The 27,526-nt window shown below is 47.1% G+C and overlaps 1 protein-coding gene and 1 pseudogene across 1 annotated transcript in view; both read right to left on the bottom strand.

Moving 5' to 3' along the window:
• Positions 1 to 7,686: 7,686 nt before the first annotated feature.
• The window catches only part of NIM1K (NIM1 serine/threonine protein kinase), a 66,192-nt gene continuing 46,352 nt past the window's right edge, over positions 7,687 to 27,526 (bottom strand). The window contains exons 2-4 of the mRNA XM_043599056.1: positions 24,889 to 25,915; positions 10,526 to 10,794; positions 7,687 to 8,565 (exon numbers count right to left, since the gene is read on the bottom strand). Of these exons, the coding sequence (XP_043454991.1) occupies positions 7,816 to 8,565; positions 10,526 to 10,794; positions 24,889 to 25,180 (1,311 nt within the window). The 5' untranslated portion in view covers positions 25,181 to 25,915 and the 3' untranslated portion in view covers positions 7,687 to 7,815. The remainder of the gene's footprint in view (positions 8,566 to 10,525; positions 10,795 to 24,888; positions 25,916 to 27,526) is intronic.
• On the bottom strand, positions 18,707 to 18,787 carry LOC122496954 (annotated as a pseudogene).

Here is a 27,526-nt window from a genome sequence, read left to right on the forward strand (position 1 = left end):
TTTCAGATATTTGAGTATTCTTTTTTTTCCCTCCTGAACTAAGAATTTAGGCAAGAAATCAGCCAAGGTGCTATTTCTAAATATGGGCATTTGTTTCATTTCATTTCATTCATTCACTAATTTATTCATTCATCACTCAGCAAACATTTGAAAACCTGATATAAGCAAGGCACTCTGCTTAGGTCAGAATTAAAGAGTTATAAGGCATAATGTCTTGTCCTCAAGGAGCTATTCATCTAGTGTGGAAGAATTTGTACTCATAATTTATTATTTTTACCTTTTAAACGAAGTGGGTGGTCAGCATGTATAAATTTGGCTGTAAATATTTATGAAGAGAGTTACTGTGTTTTCCTGGAAACAACCTAAGATTAAGAGTTACCAATTAAAGATCAAACTTTACAGCCAATGAACTGCTTCCAACCAGCAAGAGCCTCCAACGTAAGAGTCACGTGGTGCTGGTGCTCCCAGGGGTTTTATAGAGAATTTTCACATTGGCAGTAATACTGGACCAGATCATCTCTAAGAGCCGTATCAACTCTTAGGATTGTATGAATTAGGAATTAACCCAGATTATTTGCTAATCCCAATCAGCTCATATCATCGTGTCATGTCTACATTCAATACTTAGTGATAATTTCTTAACCTTCTGGGTTTTTGTTTTTATGAACACTAATGAGTAAGTTTAAGATTAGCAGTAGATCAAACTCAAACGGATGCAAACAGCTACTTTTGATCCTCCTGTGATTCAGTTGAAACGCTTCTTCCCTTACCTCCTGTTTGAAATGTCCTGAAAGAAACACTAAAGACGGCAATAGAGCAAGGAATGAATGTAACAGGGTCTTGAAATCATTTCAAGCGAGGTAATCTTGACATCAAAACGAACACTTTTAAAATTTCCAGCAACTACTTTTAATTAAGTCCTAGGTTCCTTGTGTTTTTCCAAATTGGTGGTCAAAGAAAACAGTCGTCCTGTGATTCCCCTCCCCCAAATTATTTAATGGTAGTAATTTGGTGCTGAAGATTATGAATAGCAATTCTCAAGAAGTTTATAGATCATCAGAGTTCTGGCTTATAATAATAATGCATTTTTATTTTAAATGTTTAGAAGTAAAAAGGAATTCATCTTTTACTTTTCTTTGCCCATGTTTCATCATTGTGCAAGCCTCTACAGTAAAAAAAAAAAAAAAAAAAAAAAAAAGAAATGAGGGGCACCTGGGTGGCTCAGTCGGTTAAGGGTCTGACTAGCTCAAGTCATGATCTCACGGTTTGTGAGTTCGAACCCCGTGTCGGGCTCTGTGCTGTCAGTTCAGAGCCTGGAGCCTGCTTCGGATTCTGTGTCTACCGCTGTCTCTGCCCCTCCCCCACTCATGCTCTGTCTCTCAAAAAATGAATAAATGTTAAAAAAATTTAAAAAAAAAGGAAAAATTAAAGTTTTGTTAGACTGATTTTAGAAAAGCATCCCTGTGCCTCCATGTCTTTGAGATGCTATTAAGCAAGCACCTCCAACCCACCTTAGCAAAACTCTTGATTTTTAGGGCCTCAAGAGTTGCTTCCTCCCTGAAGGCTGCCTAGACTGCATATGTGCTTACTGCAAATGTGCTTACATTTCACTCTATCAAATTCCTTATTCAGGCTTGCAAACTCCTAGAGGATCTGTTCTCTGCCTACTTCAACTCAGTACCACACTCACCAAGATTTACAATGTTTCCATCTACCGTGTCTTCTCCGTTCCTCAAAATGTGCCAGGTTTATTCAGGCCTTAAAGCCTTTGGTCTATGCATCAGAACCCTTCCACACATTTCAGATGCTCTCTGCCTTGCCTTCAACTCCAGCCACAAGGGTGGCAACTGTCTCCATTCAGTCTTTGCCCAGGACCCCGGAGAATGTGATAACATCTCCCTTTGGATTCCCGCTATAGACCTTTCGCCTCAGCCTCACTGTGATGTGGGGTCCCCGCAGAACTCACTTGGCACTAATTTCAACAGGCTGCAAGTGCAGAGGAGTTAAGTTCCCACGGACACCCTTGACCAATGGTGGACCTTTGGCTGGCGGATAAATGTTTCCTCCTTTTCTCCCTTGGGCAGACAGTTCTGAGAAGCGTTCCAGAAGTTTCCTCAGAAGATCCTACAGAATCAGCCACCAGTTGGCCCATGGCCAATTTGCGGTGCATCCTTATGTGGCTTTCCTCTATTCAGTTTTACTCCGCGTCTCCTGCGTGCTGGGTCATTTCCCAAATAAGTGAGTTGCATGTAAGCTTTTGTCTCGGGCTTTTTTTTCTTTTCTTTTCTCTCTCTCTCTCTCTCTCTCTCTCTCTCTTTTTTTTTTTTTTTTTAGAATCCAGGCTAAGACGATTGATACCCAGAATAGCCCTATAATGCAGACCCTCAGGGTAGGGGTTGAGGGCTGGTTTACTCACCAGTCATGGCAATCACCCCATTGCTGTTTGTAGTAGGCATACGACTCCCCCGCATCCCCAAAGATGACCATGTCTAGAACTTGTGAATATGTTTACCTTACTTGGCAGAAGCAAATGTCATTAAGGGCCTTGAGCTGGGGAGATTATGCTAGGTGGTCTGGATAGGCCCACACTAACCATGCAGGCCCTTAAAAGCAGAGAACTTTTCTGGGCTGTGATCAGAGGGAGATGTGAGTTACAGAAAGATGGTCAGAGAGATGTAACATCGCTGACTTTGCAGATGGAGGACCGGGGCCACAAACCAAGGAATGTGGACAAGGAATTTGATAATTCTTTATCAAAGTCCAAGCCTTGGTAAGAAGAGATTGGGATACTGGGGCCTGAGTTAGTAACCACAGTGTAGATGAACCTGAAAATGCTGAGAACAAGATTCTGCTTACACAGGACTGGCAGAAGCAGCTGTTCTCCCTTGCCTGGAGCCCCTGCCAAGGTCTCTGGTGAGGCAGATGCCTGCAAGCTGAGACATGACCTCCTCGAGACCATCTTCCAATACCCTTATTCTCCAAACCCAGAACCAGGTCAGGCCTCAACAGCTGCCACACAGACTGAGGGGAGAAATACAGCGTCTGTGTGGGAAGAAGTAGCTTGGGCACAGGAGGCATTGCAGAATCAAGCTAATATGTATTATCAGGAACCAGGGCAAAATGTGTTCGAGTGGATCTTGAAGACATTGGGCCCGGGGTGGAGGTCGAGGGAAGAATAGCAGGTGGGATAAGGGAGAGCTAATCATCCTGGGAGCATTTACCCATGACTTGGAGAGGACACCAGAAACTGGTCCTAACATGCAGCCAGGATGGCTATAGAGGTTTGGACATGAGTGCGGCCTGCAGTAAATGAGGCAGAGATGGCACAGTGTTAAGGAAAAGGTAAGAAAGTTCCAGGAGGTACGAATATTAGGTTTCATTAAGTGAGACTGAAGAACCACCTACGTACATTCCCCAGGAGGACATTACCTTCCCTTGAGGCAATAAAGAATGTTCTGGGAGGGGCGTACCAGCACTTATGTAAAGGTCAGTGATGGCTACACACTGCCAGCAGGCCTTGGCAGTGGGAAATGCTGCCAAGGAACCAGGCGTGCTATGGTCAGCGGGGATGATGGGATTCTAGAATGACAGAGGCCATGTATTATCACTTAAATGTTAGAGGTGAGGTGGACATAATAGAATGGACAGTCTGGCTGGAGTGAAAATCAAGGAGCCTTTGTTTTGTGACAAAGGCTAATAGTTCACACAGTTCTGAGTGACAGCTGGCTAGAGTGTTACCTGACTTGTATAACCAAAAAAAAAAAAAAAAAGAAAAAGAAAAAGAAAAAGAAAGAAAGAAAAAGAGGCAAGCTGGTGAGGAGAGGCTGATATAGCCTGTCATGAGAAAATCATGGTCCCAGAGCTAAGTTATAGACCCAGTGCACAGTGACTGGGAGGCCAGGTCTTGAGAAAAAGCCTGCTGGCACAAGTATATACGGTATACGTGCCCAGAATTTTTAAGGACTGTTGGCTAAAAAGTCCAAACTGACTGGATAGCAGGAAATCCTAAACACTATTATGACCCTAAGTGTGGATGGGCGTCTTTAGAAACCAGGTGATGAGTGGAGTTCTGGCCAAAGTCTGTCTCCCAGTGGGTCCCACCTTGGGGTTCCTTCCCCAGTCTCCAACTATCTACTTGGGATCGATACTTTTAGACCACTGACCTGTGGAGGAAGAGCCACGTGGAAACCTCCAGGGCTGTACCCTCTCCCAGGCCATGTTCGTAAATCACGAGCAATCACACGAGGAAATGCAGCCATCAGTATTACCGTCCAAACTCAGCTTCACTACTAAAAAAATTTAAAGGCACAAAGGTAATGGGCTCCATCAAAACCTCCTTTAACTTATCCATCAGACTTCTAAGAAAAGAGCAGGCAGATAAGAAAGGATGATGGCTGTTCTCTGTTGTCGCCCCCACGCAGGATGCGGCATCTTCACTGGCAGCCTCTGGCACTGATAGCCGTTACTTTGGAAAATGCATTCCTTTCAATTTGCATCAGAAAGGAGGATCAAAATGCGTGGGACGGGCAGCTGGTCTCATTTGCTCCAGGCAATTGTCAATCTCTGGCTCGAGGTCACAATATCGTCTGAAGGACTTTACCTTACAGTGCGGAATATCACGCTAGCCCACTGTATTGTGACAGCGTCCTAGGTGGGTTTAGCATCAGAAAGTGGCAAGAACTCAGATGCCCTAGTGAGACTTATGTGTGCCAGAGCGTGGGTGATAAACTCCCTGAAGAATCAGGGGCCTGTTACATTGACCAAGTATTCAGAGGCCCAATGACCTGGGGCAGGCCTACACATTCCTTCTAAGGTAAAGGACAATTTGTTGCATCTTTTACCCCTTAGTGCTGAGACAGAGCCACAGGGTTTAGTAGGACTCTCTGGGTTTTGGAAGTACATTACGTTTAGTACATTCTTCCAGTTCTGTCATGGCTGCCCGTTTCCAGTAGATCTCTCTCTCTCTCTCACACACACACACACACGATCCAGTTTCAGGCTTTGCAGCAAACTGCATTGCCACCCTGGGTGTATTACATGATGGTGAGGGATACTGTGGGGGGTCCGGCAATCCCAGTGGAAGGCTACAGCACAGCCCTGTAGGGTCCTGGAGTGACACCACACTTTCTGCAAAAGAGAACTGCTTGGGCTCCTGGTGTGTTATGGGGCCCTAGGAGAGACTAAGCACCTGATTATGGGACGCAAAGAGACAAAGCAAACGGAGCCATCTCCTCATTCACTGGGTCACTATCAGATCCATGGAGTCATAAAAGCAGATGGCACAGCAGCGACCTTACTGGAATTGACATCTACTCAGGATACAGGTTTGCCTTTCCTGCCCGCAGCGTACCCTCTAACACAATCATGCTATGACACAGAGAATATCTGATCCATTTTCATGGTATCTCTCATGGCATTTCCTCAAAGACTTTCGTGGCAAAGGCAATGGGCACTTGACCATGGGATCTACTCCTCTCACTATAAACCTCAACACCTGAAACAGCCAGCATAAATAGGACAATGTAGTGGTTCAGCCAAGGCACTGGCTCAATAGGACAGTATCCTGCAGGGTTGAGGTTGGATCCTGACCGTCTCCAGGACTGGGTACAAGCACTTTAACCATGGCTGATGGATATGTGTCCCCTGTTGTTAAAATACACAGGCCTGGTGGGGTGCCTGGCTGGCTTGGTCAGTGGAACATGGGACTCTTGATCTCAGGGTTGTAAGTTCAAGCCCCACATTGGGGGTAGAGATTACTTAAGAAAATCTTTATAAAAAAAACAAAAAACAAAAAACTATAGGCTTGGGAATCAACAGGTAAAAGTAGGATAGCCTTCTCTCACATCGGTGATGTGGGAGTGACCCACTTGCAGAATTTGTACTTCTATTTCCTACAACCCAGGTTCAGCTAGATTAGAGGTTTGGGTTCCCAGGGGCAGGGGGATGCTTTCACCAGGGGACCCAGTAAAGGTCCAGTGAACTGGAATCCATGACTATCTCATGGTCACTTTGAGGTCTCTGTGCCAGTTGACAAGCAAAGAGAGGAGCTATCATACTCGTGGAGATTATTCACCCTGATCATCATAAGGGGATAAAGAGGAGAATGTCTGGAACCCAGGAAGTTCACTGGAGCCTTTGGGGCCTCATGATACCAGTGAACAGGCAATTGCAGCAACCACAGCCTGACAAGGGCAAGGCAACTCAAGGCTCAAATCCATTTTTTTTTTTTAAGATTTTTTTAGAATCTTTACACTAAATGTAGGGCTCAAACTCACAACCCCAAGATCGAGAGTCACATGCTCCACCAACTTAGCCATCCAGGCACCCCTAGAGGCTCAAATCTTTGATGATAAAGATTTACACCATACTAGACCAATCTAGGCCAGCTGAAATGCTGGCCAAAGGTGAGGGACCTTTAGAATGGGTGACAGAGGAGGGAGGGATGAATCCAATCCTAGCTTCGGGACCAGCTGCGGTAGTGACTGTGGCTCCATAGTCTTCAAAGCGTGGTCCCTAATGGCATCGGCATCACCTAGGAACTTGTTAGAAATGCAGGTTCTTGGGCCCCGCCCCAGATGTGCTGAATCAAAACTCTGGGGGTGGGTTCTCACGGTCTGTTTTAACAAAGCCTCCAGGAGATTCTGATGCACCGGACCTGAGAACCACTGTTGTAACTCCTCCTGCATGGAGTGCCAGCAGTGACTTGGATTTAACAGAGGGTGGGTCGGGGCAGAGCCTGGGGTGGTGTGTGTGCCAGGTAGCAGCTATGTGCCCATCAGATCCTTCCAGCCACGCTTCTCCCTCCAGCCACTGAGGCTGTGACTGTTTCCATGCAAGTTTGAACAACCTTACGCAGGTCCTACTTGATCGTATCTTGTCACCTGACCCTGGCCACCTCCGGGGCTTCTCTGACACTATGTCATGGGAAGCACCAGGAACTCATCTGGCACTCACACATCATAATCTGCAAATGTTCTTCCAAAGCATGCTCCAGGGGTACTTACACACAGCAAATTCTGGGGATGCAGGGCAGGTGACACCATGGGACCACTCTTGACTAGTGGTGAACAGGAGGTGATGGGTAAATGTTTCTCCATTTGTGCCCTAGGCAGACACCTGAGATGTGTTCCATAAGGCTCCTCAGAGCGTCCTGCAGGACTGAGTGCCGACCACCCATAGCTCTGGCCAGTCTGTGTTGGCTTTTCCTGTTTCTCTCCCCTGCCCCTCTCTCCTCTCCAGGATCATTTCCCAAAGAAACTATTCTACATGGAGCCTCTGTCCTAGGCTTTGTTTGGGAGGAACCCAGTCTTGAACCCGTAGCTGCCTGGAATGCTCTTGGCCTGCTTTCCAAGGGTCACTGCTGCTTCCTATTCAGATCTCAGACTACTCCAAGTATCCTCTCCTAATGGTCCCATCCAAGGTAGCAAACCTCTAATATCACATCACCCTATTTGCATTCTCTTTAAAGCATCTATCACTATCTGACATATTTTCTGTAAAAAATGTCTTTGTCGGTGCCTTTGTCCGGCACTAGAATATCCTGAACAGGAGGGGAGGGGCCGGGGCCTGTGTCATTCTTTGCTCTTTCCTCGGCACCTTAAACAGTTCCTGGCAGAAATATTTCTTGATTAAATAAATGAATGAATGCTAGAGTTGAAGAACAAGAAAGCAAATCTAGGCTTTTCGGGAGGGGAAATGCAGATCTTAAATTTAAATTTATTTAAAAATTACAAAAATGTCTCCACCCAAGTTGTCCATGAAAAAATTTAAAAGCAGCAACAATGCTCTTGGTTAATTATCAGCAGTTAACGCAATTTATAAAATTGAACAAAACTTAGATGTGTGTCTTATGCCTCTATAGACACGGGACCCTTTCTTCAGGTCCCTTTCTTTCGGGTCTGGTAGTATCATTATCGGGACACTTTCCAAAGCCTTTTTTCTTTGGACTCTATGTAAAATGATCCGATAGACCCCTGTAATGGAGCTTCGGGCATCTCTCCCTTGGTTGTTTCGAATGTGCTCTTCTGTAATACCCAAGTGTTCTAAAGTGCTTTTGACCTCGTTTTCTTCTTCCTTGAGGGTGCTGGTTTCAGACAAATGTTTGGGATCCAGTTGGAAAGGCTCCAGAGGGGTGGGGTACGGCACCCCTTGCATCCACTCATTGCTCATGATGGAATCGATGCCGTGCCTGTCAGTGGGTACGGGCTGAAGGACGCCCCGGATGAGGCGGAGGCAGGGCTCGGACACGTGCGGAGGCACGCTGTATGCGCCCTCCAGGATGCTCTTCTTCAGCTTGGCCACGGTCTCTGCCCGAAACGGCATGGTGCCGGTCACCATGAAGTACAGAAGCACCCCCAAGGCCCAGATGTCCACATAAATGCCGACATAATGCTCGTCTCGGAAAAGCTCGGGCGCCGCGTAGGGAGGCGACCCGCAGAAAGTGTTGAGCATGTCGCCTTTTTTACTTACTGTGCTGAATCCAAAATCACCCACCTTCACACAAGTATTACTGGTATAAAACACATTTTCTGCTTTCAGGTCTCTATGAATAATTTGTTTCTCATGCTGTGGAAGAAGACACAGGGAAAAGCTATCATTTTCAAGGAATAATACTAACAGAAGCGAATGTGTCAGTTGCTCTGAAACAGTGAAGTGATAGATGACGGAGTAATAACCAGTTCAGCGGATGTCAACCTAACTCAGATTGCAAGCCTCAAGGGCCGCCCGGCCATGCCCTTTAGCCGACGTGACACCCACACATCCCCCAAACAGACCAAAGGTTCTGTTCTTCCGTGGGGCAACGGTTGGACTCTGTCTGACACTTGTGACTCAGGAATCAGTGCCAGAAATGAAACTTAGATCTTTTGAAACTACATGCTCCAAAACACAACGAAACGGTAATCCTTCATGTTTGAGGCCATGAATGAGTTTTTCTGGCTGAGCAACTCTTGACTAGAGCCAACACCAACGAGACTTAGAGCCCTCCCCAACTTTTCAACCCTGCTCCTTTGTGGGGGCTCCTCTCCAGAATTCAGTAGAAGGAAAGAGGCTATATTCAGCAAGTTCTAGCAAGTCCCATTGTGGGTGGTGAGCATGTACCCCACCCCCACTCTCGCATTCTGGATCCATACAGACAACCTTGAAGACCCCTGACCTGCTTAGTCCCGAGGGCTCTTGGGATGGTTTAATGTGACTTTGCTGGGCTTCCTGGGGTAAGAATCTGGGCTTTGGAGCCTGATGGCTGGGTTAATTTTAGGTTCAATGATCCCAGCAGCGTAATATGAGTGTTTCCTTTCTGTGTAAAACGAGATACCGGGAGCCACCTCATGAGATTGCTGTGAGGGTGGCCAGTGGTACGGTATTTGCAGTGCTCAGCAAGGTCCCAGTCCAGAGTGGACACGCTCAGTGGAATCTGGATCTGTGTCCATGACTCACCACTGGACAGATGGGAGAAATGTCAGGGCATGGAGTTTCAGAGGCCTCAGTCTGAGTTCCCTCTGCTCTCCCACTCAATTTCTTTTCCAAGTAGGATGTGGAAGACTCTTTGCCCATCTGCTCCATTGCTCAATGTCGGTCTGGCTTACTGCCTGGCCCTGGGACAGTTCATCACAGCATGGGGCCACTTAAATGACACCTGGTGGAACTGAAGATCTGAAGCACCCACCCCCATTACGGTTGGGCTTTTCTCTCTCACTCACTTCCTTTTCCTTCTCTTCTCCCTCCCAATGCCTATCTCGGGTCCCTGGGTCACTAATTTCCCTTAGTAATTTGTCCAGGAGGTCACTGATGACAGCCTTCCCTCCACAGCATCCAGTCAGAAGAATGAACTAGAAATAGCCTCTCGCCTCACATAGACCCCAGACGAGTGTCTCTTTTCTGCCAACGGTACTGAGACTGCACTAGGTAAAGAGGACAGCCCAGACTTCTACACTAATGGAGCCGTAAAGATGGTGGTCAGGCCCACGTGTCAGGCTCCTCAGTGTGTGGGGGCAAAACAGCCAACGGTGGAGAGGCACAGCAGAACCAGTTCTGGGAGGAACTAGCGGTGTGTGTGTGTGTGTTTTAGGAGTCCACATTTACCTAAAGAAATGATCAGAGGACTGAAGTAAGAATGACATAATAAATGCTAACCAGCTGAGCACAGAGGGAGCCAGAGCTGAAGGAATTCACCAAAGGCAAGAAGGGTCTGTATGAGCTGACGTGACATTGAAGAAAATTCCAGAGAGAGACAAAACTGAGCGGAATCATGAAGGGTGGAGAGGATTTGGAATGTGAGACGTGGTAAGAGGGGAGAGAGACACAGAGGCAGGGAGACAGGGCTCCGAAGCAGCGTGGAGCCAGCTGTCTGGCAGTGACGAGATGCGGGCAAAGAGTGTAATCTCGTCTAGACTCTCACAGAAGGGACTACTGTCTGCCTTTTGCAGGACCCAAAGCCTCTGGGGACGCTTGGAGAGTGGCCAACTGGAGCCCACGCTCCCACTGTGGGCCGCGTGGGGGCAAGACTCCATCCCTCACACCCACTCACCATGTGCTTCACGGCAGACACAATCTGGGAGAAGATGAGCTTGCTTTCTGGCTCTGAGAGTTTCCCTTCAGTGCTGATTTTCCCAAAGAGTTCCCCACCCCCTGCATACTCCATCACCAAGTGGAGCTTGGATAGGGTCTCCACCACTTCATACAGACGGATGATGTTGGGATGGTGCAATCTTTCCATGCTGGAAATTTCACGGGACAGTAGCCTTTGGGTTTTCTGGTCCAGCTTGGTCTTGTCCAGGATCTTAATGGCCACCTTTTCTGGAAAAAAAAAAAAAAAAAAAAGAGATGATGCTCCCATGTTCACAGGTGCATAGATAGCTAGAAGTGTGAGGAACCCACATGGGCCCCTTTGTTTTACTGGACACAGAGGTTAAATGGCTGTTCTCAAGCTCCTGGAGCTCGTCAGTGGTGATGACAGACAGACGGGAGTTCCTTGAGCTCACAACAGTGCTCATTCCTGGGATCGGTGTGAGTTTTCCTCACACAGCTTTTGTGTGTTTTCCTGTCTTCTAGGACTTCCGGACTTCCAAGACTCCTGTCTTCCAAGGAAGTTTCAGTTTGATGATCTTTATCTAGTTGTCTGGGTAAAGTGTAAGTTTCTTTGCTTAGCCCAGAAAGCCCCTCCTCCATCAGACCCAACCCCCCTCTTCTGCCTCATCCTGCATCGCTCCCATCCACAGTCCCCACAGCCCCATGCACAACGTTACACAACTGTTTGTTTTCCCTGAAAAGGGACTGAACATCCATGCCTGGGACCTTTCCTCCATCTGGATCATTTCCTCTGCTTGGCTCGTCACTGCTTCCCTGTTCTGTACTCAGGTAACTCCTGATTACCCTTCAAGGCTAGCCTCAGAACCAGTCCCAGGACGTCAATTCCATGTATTCTCCGTACGATAATCTCAGCACACCGGCCTATAGATGCTGATTCCTTGTCTGTCTCCCCCTCCTCCCTCTTCCCACGTGGCTACGTTTTATCTGACTTTGGCAGCACAAAGCATATAATGTAAGAGTATGGGCCACACAGAGGTCTGTGCAGAGGTCAGGGGGTGCACGAGACTGACCGGCAGGGTGACATGTGGCTGGCGGGAGGGTTCGCTGGTATGATGGCTCTGGACTGCAGTTTACTGTTATGTATTGAGAGCCTTAAGCATGGCTGCATGTTTTGAGCCAGCCATTTTGGTCGATTAACCTTAAAGAAATAATCTGACATGGGCACAAGACTCCCTATGTCAGAAGACTTTGGTGACATTGGGAACAGCACCCAGCAAGAGAGACAGCTAAAATGAAGTGTGGTCCATCCATCTCTATAATGGTACACCATGCAGCTGTCAAATTAATGATGCTGATTTTTATTAATTGACATGAGGTGATGTTCAATACAGAACAAGTGAGAAAAAAAATACAAATACACATTTGCATAGAAAAAAGTCTGGCAAGTTATTCACCAAAAAGTTTAGAATACTTATTTTATTAATAGGGGGATCACGGGTGGCTTTCCGTTAATTTTTTTTAACTTATCTGTATTCTCTAATTTTCCTACAATTAATCAGACAATTAACATATATTGCATAATAAAAATGGTTAATGTTTGAACACAGTGAATCTACTCCAAAGTAAAACAATTCATTTTTTTTTTTTTTTTGGTTCGAATTGGACCACATTTTGTATTAGGAAGAAAGAAGTTTCCAGGCAAGTAAATGGGAAAACAGGATTGCAGGGTCCCTGGAGACCCACAACTGCTTTGAAGAAGTCGGGCACAGTGGCTGTGGGCGCAAAAATAGATGCCGCTAGTTAAAAACAGGAGTGTTGTTTGTATATTAAAGTAGCTCCTCGGGGATTCTGGAATGGAAAGGGGCAGGGTTCTCTGGTCTCTGAGGTCATGCTTGCTCTAGAGGAGGCAACACTAGGGAAGAAGGAGGCGAGTCACAACGGAGCAGAACCCTTGGGGTTTTGTGTCACCTCAGTGGGCAATCGGCCCTGGGGATGCACTGCCACTACCAGCCGTCCGGGCCTTCTGCCTCCCCCATCATGTCTTTTCTACTGTTCCGTCCTTAGGAGTAAGATTCACTCCACCTGCTTACCAGAAGCAGAAACTCTTGGTTTTGGGTAGCCTGTTAGGTAGAGTTGCTATTTTAACAGCTGGAATGATGAGCCCCATCCTTTAACCTGGCAGATCGGCTGCAGAAGAGCCCCCACCGCCGCTCTTCCCTGATCCTGACCCTGAACCTGACCCGGACTCCTGTTAGGGTGCATATCCTCTTTGCTGTGTGGCAGGCAGAGGCATGTGGTCGCCCACATTGCGGGCACCCAAGAATCAGGTCGCGGTGAGGTCAGGCTGCTGTCACAAACCTCCTTTGAGCACAATTCGAGTCTTATTTTATTTTTTGTTTTCTTTTATTTCTTAAAGTTTATTTATTTATTTTAAGAGAGAGAGAGCAAGCAAGGGAGGGGCAGAGGGAGAGGGAGAGAGAGAGAATCCCAAAGCAGGCTCTGCATTAACAGCACAGAGCCCGACACATTCCCATGAACCATGAGATCATGACCTGAGCGGAAGTCAGGAGTTGACGTTTAACTGACTGAGCCACCCAGGTGCCCCATTTTTTAATTTTATTTTATATTTGAGTGGCTCTTGGCAAAGGCTGCCCTCCCAGGGCCTGGACCAGAATAAGGCAGGAGAGGAGCTGCGAGAGGGAGGCCTTTTTTATTATTATTATTTTTTTTTAATTTTTTTTTCAACATTTATTTATTTTTGGGACAGAGAGAGACAGAGCATGAACAGGGGAGGGGCAGAGAGAGAGGGAGACACAGAATCGGAAACAGGCTCCAGGCTCCGAGCCATCAGCCCAGAGCCCGACGCGGGGCTCGAACTCATGGACCACGAGATCGTGACCTGGCTGAAGTCGGACGCTTAACTGACTGCGCCACCCAGGCGCTCCCTATTATTATTTTTTTAACGTTTATTTATTACTGAGAGACAGACACAGAGCATGAGCAGGGGAGGGGCAGAGAGGGGGGGAGACACAGAACCCGAAGCAGGCGGCAGGCTCCGAGCTGTCAGCACAGAGCCTGACGCGGGGCTCGAACTCACAAACTGCAAGATCATGACCTGAGCCGAAGTCAGTCACTCAACCAACTGAGCCACCCAGGCGCCCCGAGGGAAGCCTTTCTTAAACTCTGTGCCCTGGATCCCCCCCGGGCCTCACTCCTGTCCACCTGTTTCCTCTACTTGGTGTCGAATCAGATTATTGCCATGTCTCCTAACATAAATGTATGATCATAGAAAACATGAAAAAGGCCCCAGTATCCTGGATTGTCACTAAGTGAAAGAAACTGCTCTTCCAAGGAGAGCGAGGTCTCCAAATCCACTCTTTCAACAAGGGTTCCGTGAGCACAGACACAACGTGCCAGGCAGTGAGGAAGACACTGTCCCTGCAGCTCAGCAAGGGACAGAGACTTTTAAAAAGCCCATATTACAAGTGCAGCACGTGTGACGAAGGGGTGCGGGTGGAGCATGGAAAGGCCTCCCTGGGAAAGGACATTTGAGCCGTGACCGAGAGGTGAGAGGGAGGCCAGGCACGTGGCTGTGGGATCACATGTGTGCCAGGCCCGGGCGAGGGACAGAGGGACACCATGTGTGCTCGAGGACTCGAGCGGGAGCCCACTGTGCTGGACACAGAGAATGAAGGGAGCCCAGTGGGGTACGCGGGATGAGAAAATCCGGGGCTTTGGAGGCTGCCTTAAGAAACATAGGCTCTGCCTGTGGGACAGCGGGAAGACAGTCCACGGTTCTCGGGAGAGGGATAATCTGACTTCTGTGTCTGAATGAGTACTCGGGCTGCACTGAGGGAAACGGATAGAAGAATAGGCCTGGGAGCAGGTTGGCGGGTTGGGAGATCCCAGAGAGAGGACTCTCCTGGTGCTGGCAGGAGGGAGAGAGACTGGACACACTCGAGTAATCCTCCCCTTTCTCCAAATCTAGTCAGGAGTCTGACACAGGTCCCATGTAGTGGGCAACACATTCCTTAAGCTAGGACTTGCAGACTTGAATATCTCAAGAGGCCAGGGTGGCGATAGGGTGGCGAGCTTGCATAAAGCAACCGGGAACAGTGGGGACCACGGTGTCCTGAGGAGGACATGCCCTGGTGCAAACTCAACTCCAGACAGTTGTCGCTGTTTGCCACGGAGACTCGGTGTTGTCACATCTGATTTTTTTCAAGAGAAGCCAGACCTCTGAATTTTTATGCAAACGTTCCAATTGCTAAGTGACAGCAACTAATTCACATTTTTAAACCTAAAGTGAACCAGGCAGAATATATCTGGAGGACCAAAGGGAAAAGGGGAGAAAATCGATATTAGAACACAGAGGGTGGTGTAAAAAATTTGCCACGAGAGGATCTAAGGTCGTCTTTACAGACACAGAGCCAGGGGCTGGGAGAATAGGTATCAGGCCCTCCCTCTCGTTCCTTTGATCCCCTGCAAGAGACCAAAGCCAACTGGAACCCAGAGAACTATGGAGACATAACACAGTCTGGGGCAGAGAGCAGAATGGGGGGCGGAGAGTGGATCTGGAGAGGCAGGTGGAAGACGCTGGGCACAGCAGGCTTGCAGGGTAAAGGTGCGGGAGGTGATATGGGTGAAAAGCAAGAGGCTGTGCTTTCCCTGGAATCTGACTAAGTGTCAGCTAGAGGAAGGTAGTGCAGAGGCAGTGAGGGAAGGTTCTAGTGGGTGGGATGTACAGGAAAGAAGATCTCGAAGCAGGAAAGGCCCTGATACCTTGGGGTATTGGTCCACACACCTTTTGATTGGCTTTCTTTACCCATGAAATATTTTTGAGCACTACTCCAGTTTCACTCAGAGGAAAAGCCAGAGTCCTTCCTATGACATAATGACCCCGCATGATCTGGTGGCTGCTGTCCCCTGGCCTCATCCCTCTGGCCGTTCCTGGACTACTACAGGAACTACAGTACTACACTCCCTCCTTAGGCTTGCTACCCTCTCTGCATGACTGCTTCCCCCCCCCCCCCATCTGTGGGCAGCAACCTTATTTCTTTCAGATCAGTGATCACCCCCTCAGGAAGGCTGTCACTGCCAACTTATCTCAAATAAATGTGGCCCTCTCTGTGTATATATATATATATATATATATACACAGAGAGGGCACATATATATGTGTGTGTATATATATATATACACACAGAGAGGGCACATATATATGTGTGTGTGTGTATATATATATATATATATACACAGAGAGGGCACATATATGTGTGTATATATATATATATAATATACGTGTACTAATATACACATTTTGAATGTATATATAATCATGGAAATTCAAAAGATATCATGACAAATAAATATAAATGGAAATTCTTTTTTCCAAGTTTATTTATTTGTTTTGAGAGAGAGAGAGAGAGAGCATGGGGGAAGGGCAGAGAGAGAGAGAGGGAGAGAGAGAATCCCAAGCAGACTCCGAGCTGTCAACACAGAGCCCGGTGTGGAGCCTGAACCCACGAACTGAGAGGCCATGACCTGAGCCAAAATTAAGAGTGAGCCGCTGAACTGACTGAGCCACCCAGGTGCCCCCGGAAATTCTAATATTGCCTTCCCTTATCCAGTGATCATCTTGGGCATCCCCTAGGGAATGTGCACCTTACTTTGGAGGTCTCTCGGGGTCAGCAATGACTCCCAATTTGCTAAGACCAATTGTTATTTCTTAGGCTTTATCCCTTCTCCTTGAAACACCTTTATCACTTGGTTTCTATGGCATTTCTCTTCCCTCTTTCTTGTGTTTGTTTTTTTTCTTATTGAAGCTGACATACGATGGTATATTAGTTTCTGGTGTACCATATAGTGATTCAAGTTCCACACATAACGCTCACCTCGGTACGTACTCCCCACCCGTCACCATGCAACGTTATTGCACTATTATTGACTATATCGCCTGTGCTGTGCTTTCCATCTCTGTGACTTATTTATTTTATAACTGGAAGCTTGTGCCTCTTAGTCCCCTTTGTCTATTTCACCCACCCTCCCCCCACCCTCCCTGCCTCCGGTAATCACCAGCTTATTCTCTATATTTAAGAGTCTGTCTGTTGGTTTTTTTTTTTAGATTCCACATATTAGTGAATGCACATGGTATGTGTCTTTTCTCCTGCCTCTTCTACTTCTAAGCCTCTTTTGCTGTGTCCTTTTCATCTCGGTGGCCTCTGAGTGTTGGCTACCTGGAGGCACAGTCCTTGGACTCCCTCCCTACAACCATTTCCTTGGTGATTCCAGATGCAGAAGCATGTCTGCCTGCATGACCTCTCCACTTAGTTGTCTTAGTTTGGATTCTGCCTGAAGCAGAGTCCGAGGCAGGGATGCAGGTGCAAGTAGTTTACGAAGGAGATAACCCCAGGAAATACAGATAGAAGAATGAGGAACCGAGATGGGAAAGGAAAGATGGCCAGTAAATGATGTGTTACTAAGCAAGTTATCGGTCATCCTGCTGAGTTACTGTGCCTCGATAACACAAGAAGAGCTGGTGTATTTATGGATCAACCACTGCCAGTAATTGGTTTTTGCCCATTCCTGGGGGATGTAAATTCCCCTCTCCTTCTGGCCTCCCATGCCTGCGGGAAGAGCAGGCTCCAGAACCCAGAGAAAGTCCAGAGGCAGAGAGATAGAGAGACTGGCATGTGAAGGTTAGGCTTGCATGCACCAAGGTGGTAAGGTGCCTGGAGACGTGGGTGAGGCCCCGACACGTGTGCGTAATGGATGTGTAAAAGTACGTACGACACAACATGTTCCGTACTCTGGGTCTCCTCCCCCCACCCCCAGACGCGCTCCTCCTACAGTCTCCCCAGTTTCAGTAAACGGAAACTCTATTCTTACACTTGTCAGGACCAAAACCTTTGAGGATCTGACTCTTCTCTTACACCCCACTTTGAATCTGTCAGCAGATCCCTACTAGATACAGCCGGAATCCAGCCACTTCTCAGCATTCCACTGCTAACTTCCTGCTCCAAGCCACCACTAATCTCTTGCCTGGATAACTGGCACAGACACCTACCTGATCTCTCCTTTTCTGCCTTTGACCCCTCGCAGTCTATTTTCAACAGAGCAGCCAGGGTGATCCTATTAAAGCATAAGCCAGATCGTGTCACTTCTATGCTTGGCTCCAGTTTCACTCAGAGGAAAAGCCGGAGTCCTTCCTATGACATAATGAGCCCACATGATCTGGTCACTGCTGTCCCATGGCCTCATCCCTCTGGCCGTTCCGGAGTACTACAGTCACACCCCCTCCTTAGGCTTGCTACCCCCTCTGCATGACCACTTCTCCCCCACATCTGTGGGCGGTGACCTTCTTTCAGGTCAGGGATCACCCCCTCAGTAAGGCTGTCCCTGCCAACGTATCCAAAATGTGGCCTTCTCTGTTCCCTATCCCCTTTGTTTGATTTTCTTTTTATCACTCACCACTATGTAACATAATGAATATTTTCCTGACTTATTTTTGTCTGTCTCTCCCCAGTAGAATGTAAGCTTCATAGCACCATGTTGTTGTCTATTTTGTTCCCTGCTGTATTCCCAGTCCCTAGAAGAGTACCTGTTACACAGCAGGTGCTCAACAAATATTTGTGGAATGAATGCTCTGATCTAACCTCACAAGAACCCAGGGTGAGGAATATCATCACAGAGTAAACTCAATTTGGCACTTTGCTTTTTCATTGACTATTCTGTTCCATGCACCTTCCACGTTACTGTAGACTCTTCATTAATCCTGATTTTTAATGGCTGTGTAACCTTCTATCCAGTGTATATGCTTTCATTTACCTGGCAATTCTTATATCATTGGATCACATAAGGGATTTCTAGTCCTTTGCATGATAAATAACACCCGCAATGAGCATTTTTTGGTTACAGTATTTCCAATATTGGACCTATTTAGGATGGATTCACCAAAACCGCTTTAAACCGTTTTTAAAATAATGGGGCGCCTGGGTGGCACAGTCGGTTAAGCGTCCGACTTCAGCCAGGTCACGATCTCGCGGTCCGTGAGTTCGAGCCCCGCGTCAGGCTCTGGGCTGATGGCTCGGAGCCTGGAGCCTGTTTCCGATTCTGTGTCTCCCTCTCTCTCTGCCCCTCCCCCGTTCATGCTCTGTCTCTCTCTGTCCCAAAAATAAATAAACGTTGAAAAAAAAAAATAAGAAAACAAGCTTTAATTGCTGTTTTACACTTGATCTTAGCCAAAAGGCCGAGAAGCGATTAATTGCTGTTTTAATGAATGTGTTCAAGGGGAGGTATCATTTCTTTAAAATCCATGAGCCTTCTCTGTGAAGCTTTACTCTAGACTGAGTTAGTCCCCAGTCCTGTCCGCCAGGAGGTGACAACAGAGAGGACTTACCAGAGAGTACTGCCATGCATTGCTCCCTCTAAAATCTCTTCCCTGCCCCCACTGGGTTCTCATGAGGAGTTTTATACTAACTTAAGTTACCAAATATTCGTTGAATGTTTAGTCAAATGTTTACTATTTATAACCCATGTGGGGAAATTCTAAGGATCAAAATGATACAATGACACCAAGGAGCCTGTAACCAGAACACCCAAGATTTTCGCTACCCCCTGGATGTGTTAAGCCCCAACTCTTTATTTCCCACTCCTACTTTCCCTCGGGCTCCAGGGTGGCTGTTAGACTCCGTGACCTTCATGTTCCCCCAAATCAGTGCTTCCGAATCTTCCCCCTCAAATCTGCTTCTTTTTCTATAGTCACTACCCACTTCTGAGTTGCTAAATAAATGGGACCCTGGGGATCACTTTCAATACCTCTTCTCCCTTCCTGCTCTCACCCATGCAACTGACCACAGGGTTTTCCAATATGCTGAAATATTTCTCAAATGCATCTCCTTCTCTCCATCCTTCCTGTCACTTCTTTAGTTGAGAGGACATCATCATTCATCTGGACTATTAGACTAATACTTTTTCTGACTTCCCTGACTCTTGTCATGCCCCAACTTCAATTTGCTTTCCTCACTGAAAGTTGATCATATTAATCACTTTGTATTAATTGCTTGCTTAAAGCTCTCCGGTGGCTCCCCAACACCTAAATGACAAAACCCAAATGCACAGGAAGACTCTCCATGATCTAGTCCCTGCCTGTGTCACCTTCGGCATCCCCCTTGCCGAATTCCTTTTAAATTTCCAAATACTCCCCTCACTAGCTCATACCTCCATGCGCTTCATAAACCTCTAGGCCTACTGCAAGCCTGTCCCGGTCAATGACCCTTTCCTGCTCCCCTTGAGCACAGCTGAACACACCCATTTACCTTACTCTGCGGCCACACCTTCCAGTCATATCCCATCTCCAGTACCTACCGTGAGTTCCTAATAGGCTACCACCATATTGTACTCGACTCTGTAAGGCCCAGAACAAAATATCGGTACGGGAGTGTTTATTATATTTTTAAAAAGGAAGGCGAGGGGGCATGAATAAACTGATGAATACGTAAATTGAGAGAAAAGAAGAAAGGGTTCTAGAAACATGAGACTAGAGCAACACACAGGAAGACCAGGGAAGAAGAGGTCAGGAGGGGCAGCAACAGAGAAAGGGACAGGCACCCGTGGCCTCATTTACTTTTGTTTGTGACAACAGATGGAACATAAAATATTCAGAGGCTGAGTGCATCATCTCTTTTGAGAAATTTCTAATCAGCTTAAAAGGGGACTCATAGCTCTGCCCTATCAGCTTGCAAGGCCCAAGGGAATCTAAGCTGTTAGCTATAAAAATAAACTCCAGCCAACAGGGGCCTCCACTGGAGCCTTCCTTCTAGAGATCCAAAACAGCTGGTGCCCTTTGAAAACGACTGTCCTAGGAGCTGCCCCACCCCCCGCCCTCCCCCAGCACCGAAACTCTCTGCTTTCCCGGGAATCTCCTCCATTGTCTTGTCCAGGCTGTCCCCATTGCCTAGAAAGCCTGATAACAATTCCAGGCCAGCTGGCTTTGATGGGGACCATACTTACACAATCACTGTCCACATTGTACAATCTGATGTGGCTGGGCAATGGGACAGCTGTTTGAAATTCCCAGCGAAGCTTTCTAAGCCACTTGCTGGTAAATCTCCTTCCTCTCTCAGAGGTAAAGATTTGGAAGGAACGTTGCTTCTCTCTTTCTTTTCCAGTCAGCTCAGGGTGGCCAAATGTCCCTCCTCCTTTCCTCAGGCCAGTTCTTCGGATCCCTGAGACTCCACTTCCCAGTACTGGAACCACCCTCCTCTTTCCTGAGCCTTCCCTGTCGTTGCATCTGGGGGCTCCCCCTGCTACCCCGCCCAACCTCTCAGCTCCCTTCATTCTCACCTTCCTGCTCCTTCCTGACTGGGGGCCCACCGAAGGCAGAACCACCCAAGAGAGGCCGGGCGCAGAGCCAGGACGAGCCCGTTACAGGATGGGCCTACCAGTGAGGCCCAGGATTTCCTTTTCTGTCGCTCAATTACCTGCCATTACGTTTTCTGTTGTTCAAACTTGCTTGTTGAACTGATTTTTCCACTCCCTGTGCTTTTGGCCTTCGTCCCCCTCTTTTGCACATATGTCCCATAGCCGGAGGGTGACACTGAACCTTTGACAACAGGGCTACTCGGTGGTGGGTCAGCACTGAGGAGAGCATGTCAGTGAGGCCACTGAGGCACCCAACTTGCACAGCAGAAAAATGCCGTGTTCTCTGAAACTCAAGGAACTAGAATTCAGTTAATTTTGTAATACAACAGACGAGAAGCCTTCGGCATTTGAGCAGGAAGTCACCGTGTAAATGCCAGTTGTTGCTGTCATGCGTCTTCTTCTGCCCTCCTTACTTAACAGCCTGTCTGCAGACTTAGACACTTGCTTGCTAAGGGCTTGCGCTGATTTCTGTGCTTAGCTGCTTATCGGCTCTGGCGGATGTGTCCGTTGATTTGCTGTGCTCTCTACTCTCCCCTCTCAGAGACACTACTTTGGACCTCAGGCTCTGCTGAGAGAGCCGTGGGACCTGTGGCCCTAGAGGCTGCAGCTGACCCGATGCAGGCGTGCCCTTGAACCCAGTGGTGGCCTGTCATCGGTTGGTGGCTGAGCAGTCACATTCTCTCTCCTCAAAATTTGAGCTGTCATAGAATGAAACTAGCGGTATGGAGATGGGTCATAAAGCTGGGACATCGTGTAGACGTGGAACTGGCAACAACCATTCGTGGCCGTGCGTCTTCCGATAATCATGCAGAGAAAGCCACTCTGCAGGAGGAAGTATAGAGGGGCACAACTTTCATCAAGGGAAGCAGAAATGAGCAACCACGAGCCCCAGAGAAAGAAGAGATGGAGAGTGTGATATCTTGAGACCCGGCTCTGCTTCCCTGCTGTGGGCCCACAGAATTCCCACATGAACTAATCTGAGTAGGCTTCTGTTCCACGAACCCAGCTATGTGTGACTCGGCAGGCCTAAAGAACAGAGACTTTTTTGAAATCAGACTAATAATAGCATCTGATGAATGGTTAGTGTGGCTCTGTCTAGGCACATGGTAGATATTCAGTGTGTTAGATTTTTAAATTTTACTCATGAAGAAATTGAGGCGCAGGGGTGCCCGGGTGGCTCGGTCAGTTAAGTGTCCCACACGACTTCGGTTCAGGTCATGATCTCACGGTTTGTGAGACTGAGCCCCACATCGGGCTCTGCACTGACAGCGAGAAGCCTGCTTGGGATTCTCTCCCTCTCTCTCTGCCTCTCCCCAGCTCATGCTCCCTGCCCCCTCAAAATAAATAGGTAAACATTAAAAAAAATTGCACAGAATGATAAAGTAACTTGTTCTGGGTCACACAGAAGTAAAAAGAATAATAATCCCACCCAGGTCTCACTGATTCCAAAGCCAGTGTCTTTCCACAATATTCACTCCATGCCCTTCTGCTACTTAATGACACGGCTCTCACTTAGGCACCGTCTGAACAGGGAGAAGGGCTGGCAGAAAGCAGGCTGCAGGAAGAACCCGTGTCACTTCTGGGACACGCGGGAGGGCTAGATGAGGTCCGTGTTTCCCAAAGTGGAGCCGGTAACACTCACGGGGCGCAAAATGATTTTTGTGCACGGAAACCGCCTTAAATGGCACTGATGCACAGCATAAAAACACTATTCCTGCTTCAGTTATTCTTGACTTCTCCTAATTAAGGCAAAGAGAAAGTCTCAGATCGGTTTTTGGAATGTTTTACTTTTTTGTTACTTGGCGGTTTTCCTTTAAAACTTTGTGGAAGTTCCTAAGAGACTAAATTTTAAAAGTTCTCACCATACACAAAAAAATCCTAACTACGTGAGGTGACAGATGTTTTAAATAACCTTACTGAGGTAATCATTTTTCAATACATACAGACATAATAAAATCACTGTGGTGCATATTTTAAACCTACCCAATGTTATATGTCAATTATGTCTCAATAAAGCTGGGCAAATACATAAATAAATAACAAATCTTTTAAATTTGTTTGCATCATATCTGTTTTTGCCATTACCTTCTATTCATAGCAAGTGACGTTGGTTTTTCATTATTTAAATAACATTACATTTCCTTCCGAAGTAAGTTTATTTAAGTAAAAAAATCGAGTTGCACCAATGATAGCTACCCTTTATTGAGTGGCTACTATGTGCCATATACTTTGTATACGTTTTTTCTCATTTTCCCAACAATTCTAAGGTAAGAATCATTGTCTCTATATTATGGCTGAGGCAACTAACTAGGGACCAAAGAGTAAGTGCCTAGGAAGGGACTGAACCAGGACCTGAAACAAATTCATCTGATTCTGAATCCCTGTTCTTTCCACTGCCCCACGCTGCTTCCTCACCACTGGAATCTAACACCTGAACTCACACCCAGGAAAAAGCTCCAAGTTGGCCACATCTGGTAGCCTTTGCTCAGCCTTTGCCCCGTGGCCTTTCTGATGCGCTGGACATGCTCTCCTTTCTGAGTTCCTCCCCTGTTTTGCCTTTACCCAACTTCTCTTCTCTCCTTCCTAATCATGTCTTCTCTCCCAGTTTCTGGCCCCTCGTCTCCCTGTGTCCCCTTTGTCTCTCATTCTTGCTCCAGACCACTGAAAAGCAACACATGTCCCAATTAGATTCAAGTTACAGCACTAGACCTACTTTTGTGGATAAAGTCAGCACTGTCACTGTCTGCTGAAGTACTGTCATTTACCCAGGGAAGCAAGGTGAGTAGCCAAGATGTGAGGATGTAAACCCAAATGCTTGGGCTCTGAGCAAGACAGCAGGAGACTTGGAGCTCCAGTGACTTGGGACTATGCATGTGTGCATATGTGTGTATATGTGTTGGGGGGCAGGGGTGACTTTTATATAGGGGCCAAACATAGAGATGGAATTGAAGGTTGGAGCAGAGAAGAAAATAAGAGTCAACTCTAATATGAGAGAAGAGTGACACTGGAGATAGGGTAGCAGGCTGGGCCTATGGTGAGAACAGGTCAGTACAGTACTCTCAGGAACAGGATAGAGTCCATGGGCTTTAGGAAGTTGGTAAATTATATCAAGTCACAAATGTTATTTTCCTGCCCTACAACTCCCTTATGATAATCTCTAGGCTTCAGCTAAGTTACACGTGGCATGGGGGAGAGTCCACACTGGGCTGGGCCAACAAAGGTCTGCCGGGCTCTCTGCAGAGTTCTTCCTTGAAGCCAGAGTCATGGGCACTGCTGGTCTGGGGTCCTGAGTGTCTGGATCCAAGGAAACATGGGTCTTTGCTAGACGGCAAGGAGCCAAGCAACAACGAGAACTAGCACAGAGTAGACTGAAGCAGAGAAGGTCCCGAGATCAAAAGCCTTTTCCCCAAAGATAACAGAAGTAGCAGCTTCAGGTGAGGAGGGGAGACTGAACCCTGCTAGCTACTGGCAGTGGTGACCTGGGAGGCCTCCTGTGCCATTTGCATTGACACACAAACACAAACAGAAGTGATAAATAAGGACTTGGAATATGAGTTGCCTGGGAACCAAGCCCTACCCCACCCCACTTCTCCATGGCCTGACTGGACACAGTCCCCTCAATGTTGAGTGAGCTCATCCACACGGTACAGTGGGAGAGGTTTTAGAGTCAAAATCCTCTGAGATTGAACTGCCAAAAACCACATTTGACTTCTTTGGATCTTAGTTTCCATATCTCCAAATGGAAATACAAATCCTGACCTCACACCATTACTGTGGAAACCAACTGAGGTAACAATGGAAGGCGTGTGGCACAGGGCTTGCGCCCAGCAGGGCCACCGTGATGTCGCTTCACCTGCTTCCCCGGCTCTGGCTTCCTACCCCTGTCCCCGCACTAGGTCCTGATACCACAGGAGACAATCCAGGAAGGTCAGATCCTACCTTTAGTTAGGGAGTGAATCCCGAGCTTGACTTGGGAAAAGTTCCCACTTCCAATTTCCCCTCGGATTCTGTAGAAGCCAATACGTTTCCCCAGCGTGATCTCTCTCACCACCTTCTCATCTTGGGACATGTCCTGGGTCAGCTTCTCGAAGGGTGTCAGCTGGCGGGGCTGCCCCTCCTCATCCTCCTTGCTGCACTCCGTCTGACAGCCACTTTCCACGCTATCCCGCCGCTCCCACCTGGCATAGTGGGGGGTTACCAGGCCGCCTCCATTCACGTACACTGCAGTCATCGTCCACCCCAGGCTCACATCTCCATCTCGGCCAAGGGCACCAATCGAAGGCAGGCTTGGGGAGCAGTGTCAAGGGCCTGGGGGATGGGAGATGGGAGTTAGGGCCTGCCAGAGCCCCGTGTCTGTGACAGCTGGCCTGCAGATCCGGGTAGGCTCCTTGATGAGCAGACCCCTTCTTGGTCTGAGGGGGGCAGAGGCACACGGGCCAGCAGAGTCTGCCCAGCCAGGCCAGGAGCCACCCACCTCACTCAAGACATTTCCCACCTTCCCTCACGTGGCACTGCCCAGCTCTCACTGTCTAGGCCCGCACAACCAGTTACCATAACCACTCTCCTGCTCAGGCTCCAGGAACTTTCTGGCCCACCATGTGGTCTGATGCTCTGTGGAAGGTGGCTGCGTCCCAAGACAAAGCCTCCAGTTTGCTATTTCCTTTGATGGCCGGAGAATCTTTCATTGTGGTGTGTAAGAGCCCCGTGGAGGCCCCCGGGTCCCTGCTGCTGACGTTCCCTTCTGACCTGCTTCATTTTGCACTTCTCCTGCTGGCCAGCCTCAGGGCCCCCGAGACCCAGTGATCTGGACCCTAGGAGAGTGGAAACTTGCAAATCAGCCTTCTGGTCACACGGGCTGCCAGAGAAGGATTAAATCCCTGCAATGTCACTTTAGCCGGCCTTTATTTAGATGAGGCTTCCTCTAAGCCGTGAGCTGTCTCAAAAGTTTGGCAGGTGCGGATTCACCCTAAGAACAGAGAATAAGAAAATTTATTAGCCTATGCCAATGTACTGTACAGGATTTATAATGAATGTGAAACTGCCTTGTAAGCATTGACCTAAAAAGAAAAAAAAAAAGCACTGTACAAATTTCAGTTATGACTGTCAGTAGTAAATGCTTGATTATAGATGATTTAGTAAGAAGAAAATGTATACACACACTCCTCAATCTACACTTTAGAAAAGCGCTCACAGCCTGTAAATAGTTTTAGCAAAACTATTTTTCTGTTTCTTGATGTTTAGGAAATATGCATGTTGCCTTAAATTGCTTTAAAGCCAGACTTTTAAAATAATGATATGGCATTAATGATGATAAAGGTTTCCTATTAATATCAGTTTTCAAAAATTCTTACATTGATTCAAAGAACAATGTTCTTTACAATTTTTCCTATATTGGTGGTTCCCACTTTTTTTCTGTGCCATTTGATGACAAAGGCTAATTTGTCTCCAAGCTTATTTTCTGGGTATTTCTAATCAGGTATTAGCCTCCAGGCCCAACAGCTCATTCTGAAGGTGCAGAAACAGAGGATAATGTTACTGGAGGGTAAAAGTCCATGGCATCCTCAGTGATAAGAAATACTGTCCAGTGTGAATATCTTCATGACTTTTTCTCCTGCATCTTCTAGTAAGAAATAATCACTTTCTGAATCCCTACTGTGCTTTGTGCTTTTTTCCAAAATGTCTTATCGCCATGAAAGTGGGCACTGGGTTTAATTCATCTGTATTCCCTGCTCCCCTCCTCTCTCCCTCAGCATGGAGCACAATGTCTTACATAAAGAAAGTCTTTCCCTACCAAAATAACACTAGCATTCTTCACAGAGCTAGAACAAATAATCCTAAAATTTGTACGGAACCAGAAAAGACCCTGAATAGCCAAAGCAACCTTGAAAAAGTAAACCAAAGCAGGAGGCATCACAATCCCAGACTTCAAGCTATACTACAAAGCTGTAGTCATCAAGACAGTATGCTACTGGCACAAGAACAGACACTCAGATCAATGGAACAGAATAAAGAACCCAGAAATGGACCCACAAACTCATCTTTGACAAAGCAGGAAAGAACATCCAATGGAATAAAGACAGTCTCTTCAGCAACATTGTGCTGGGAAAACTGGACAGCGACATGCAGAAGAATGAACCTGGACCACTTTCTTACACCATACACAAAAATAAACTCAAAATGGATGAAAGACCTCAATGTAAGACAGGAAGCCATCAAAATCCTTGGGGAGAAAGCAGGCAAAAACCTCTTTGATCTTGGCCGCAGCAACTTCCTACTCAACATGCCTCCAGAGGCAAGGGAAACAAAAGCAAAAATGAACTACTGGGACCTCATCAAAATAAAAAGCCTCCACACAGCAAAGGAAACAATCAGCAAAACTAAAAGGCAACCGACAGAATGGGAGAAAATATTTGCAAATGACATATCAGATAAAGGGTTAGTATCCAAAATCTATAAAGAACTTATCAAACTCAACACCCAAAAGATAAATAATCCAGTGAACAAATAGGCAAAAGACATGAATAGACACTTCTCTAAAGAAGACAGCCAGATGGCCAACCGACACATGAAAAAATGC

Source organism: Prionailurus bengalensis, chromosome A1, assembly GCF_016509475.1.
Source record: "Prionailurus bengalensis isolate Pbe53 chromosome A1, Fcat_Pben_1.1_paternal_pri, whole genome shotgun sequence".
Classification (NCBI taxonomy): domain Eukaryota; kingdom Metazoa; phylum Chordata; class Mammalia; order Carnivora; family Felidae; genus Prionailurus; species Prionailurus bengalensis.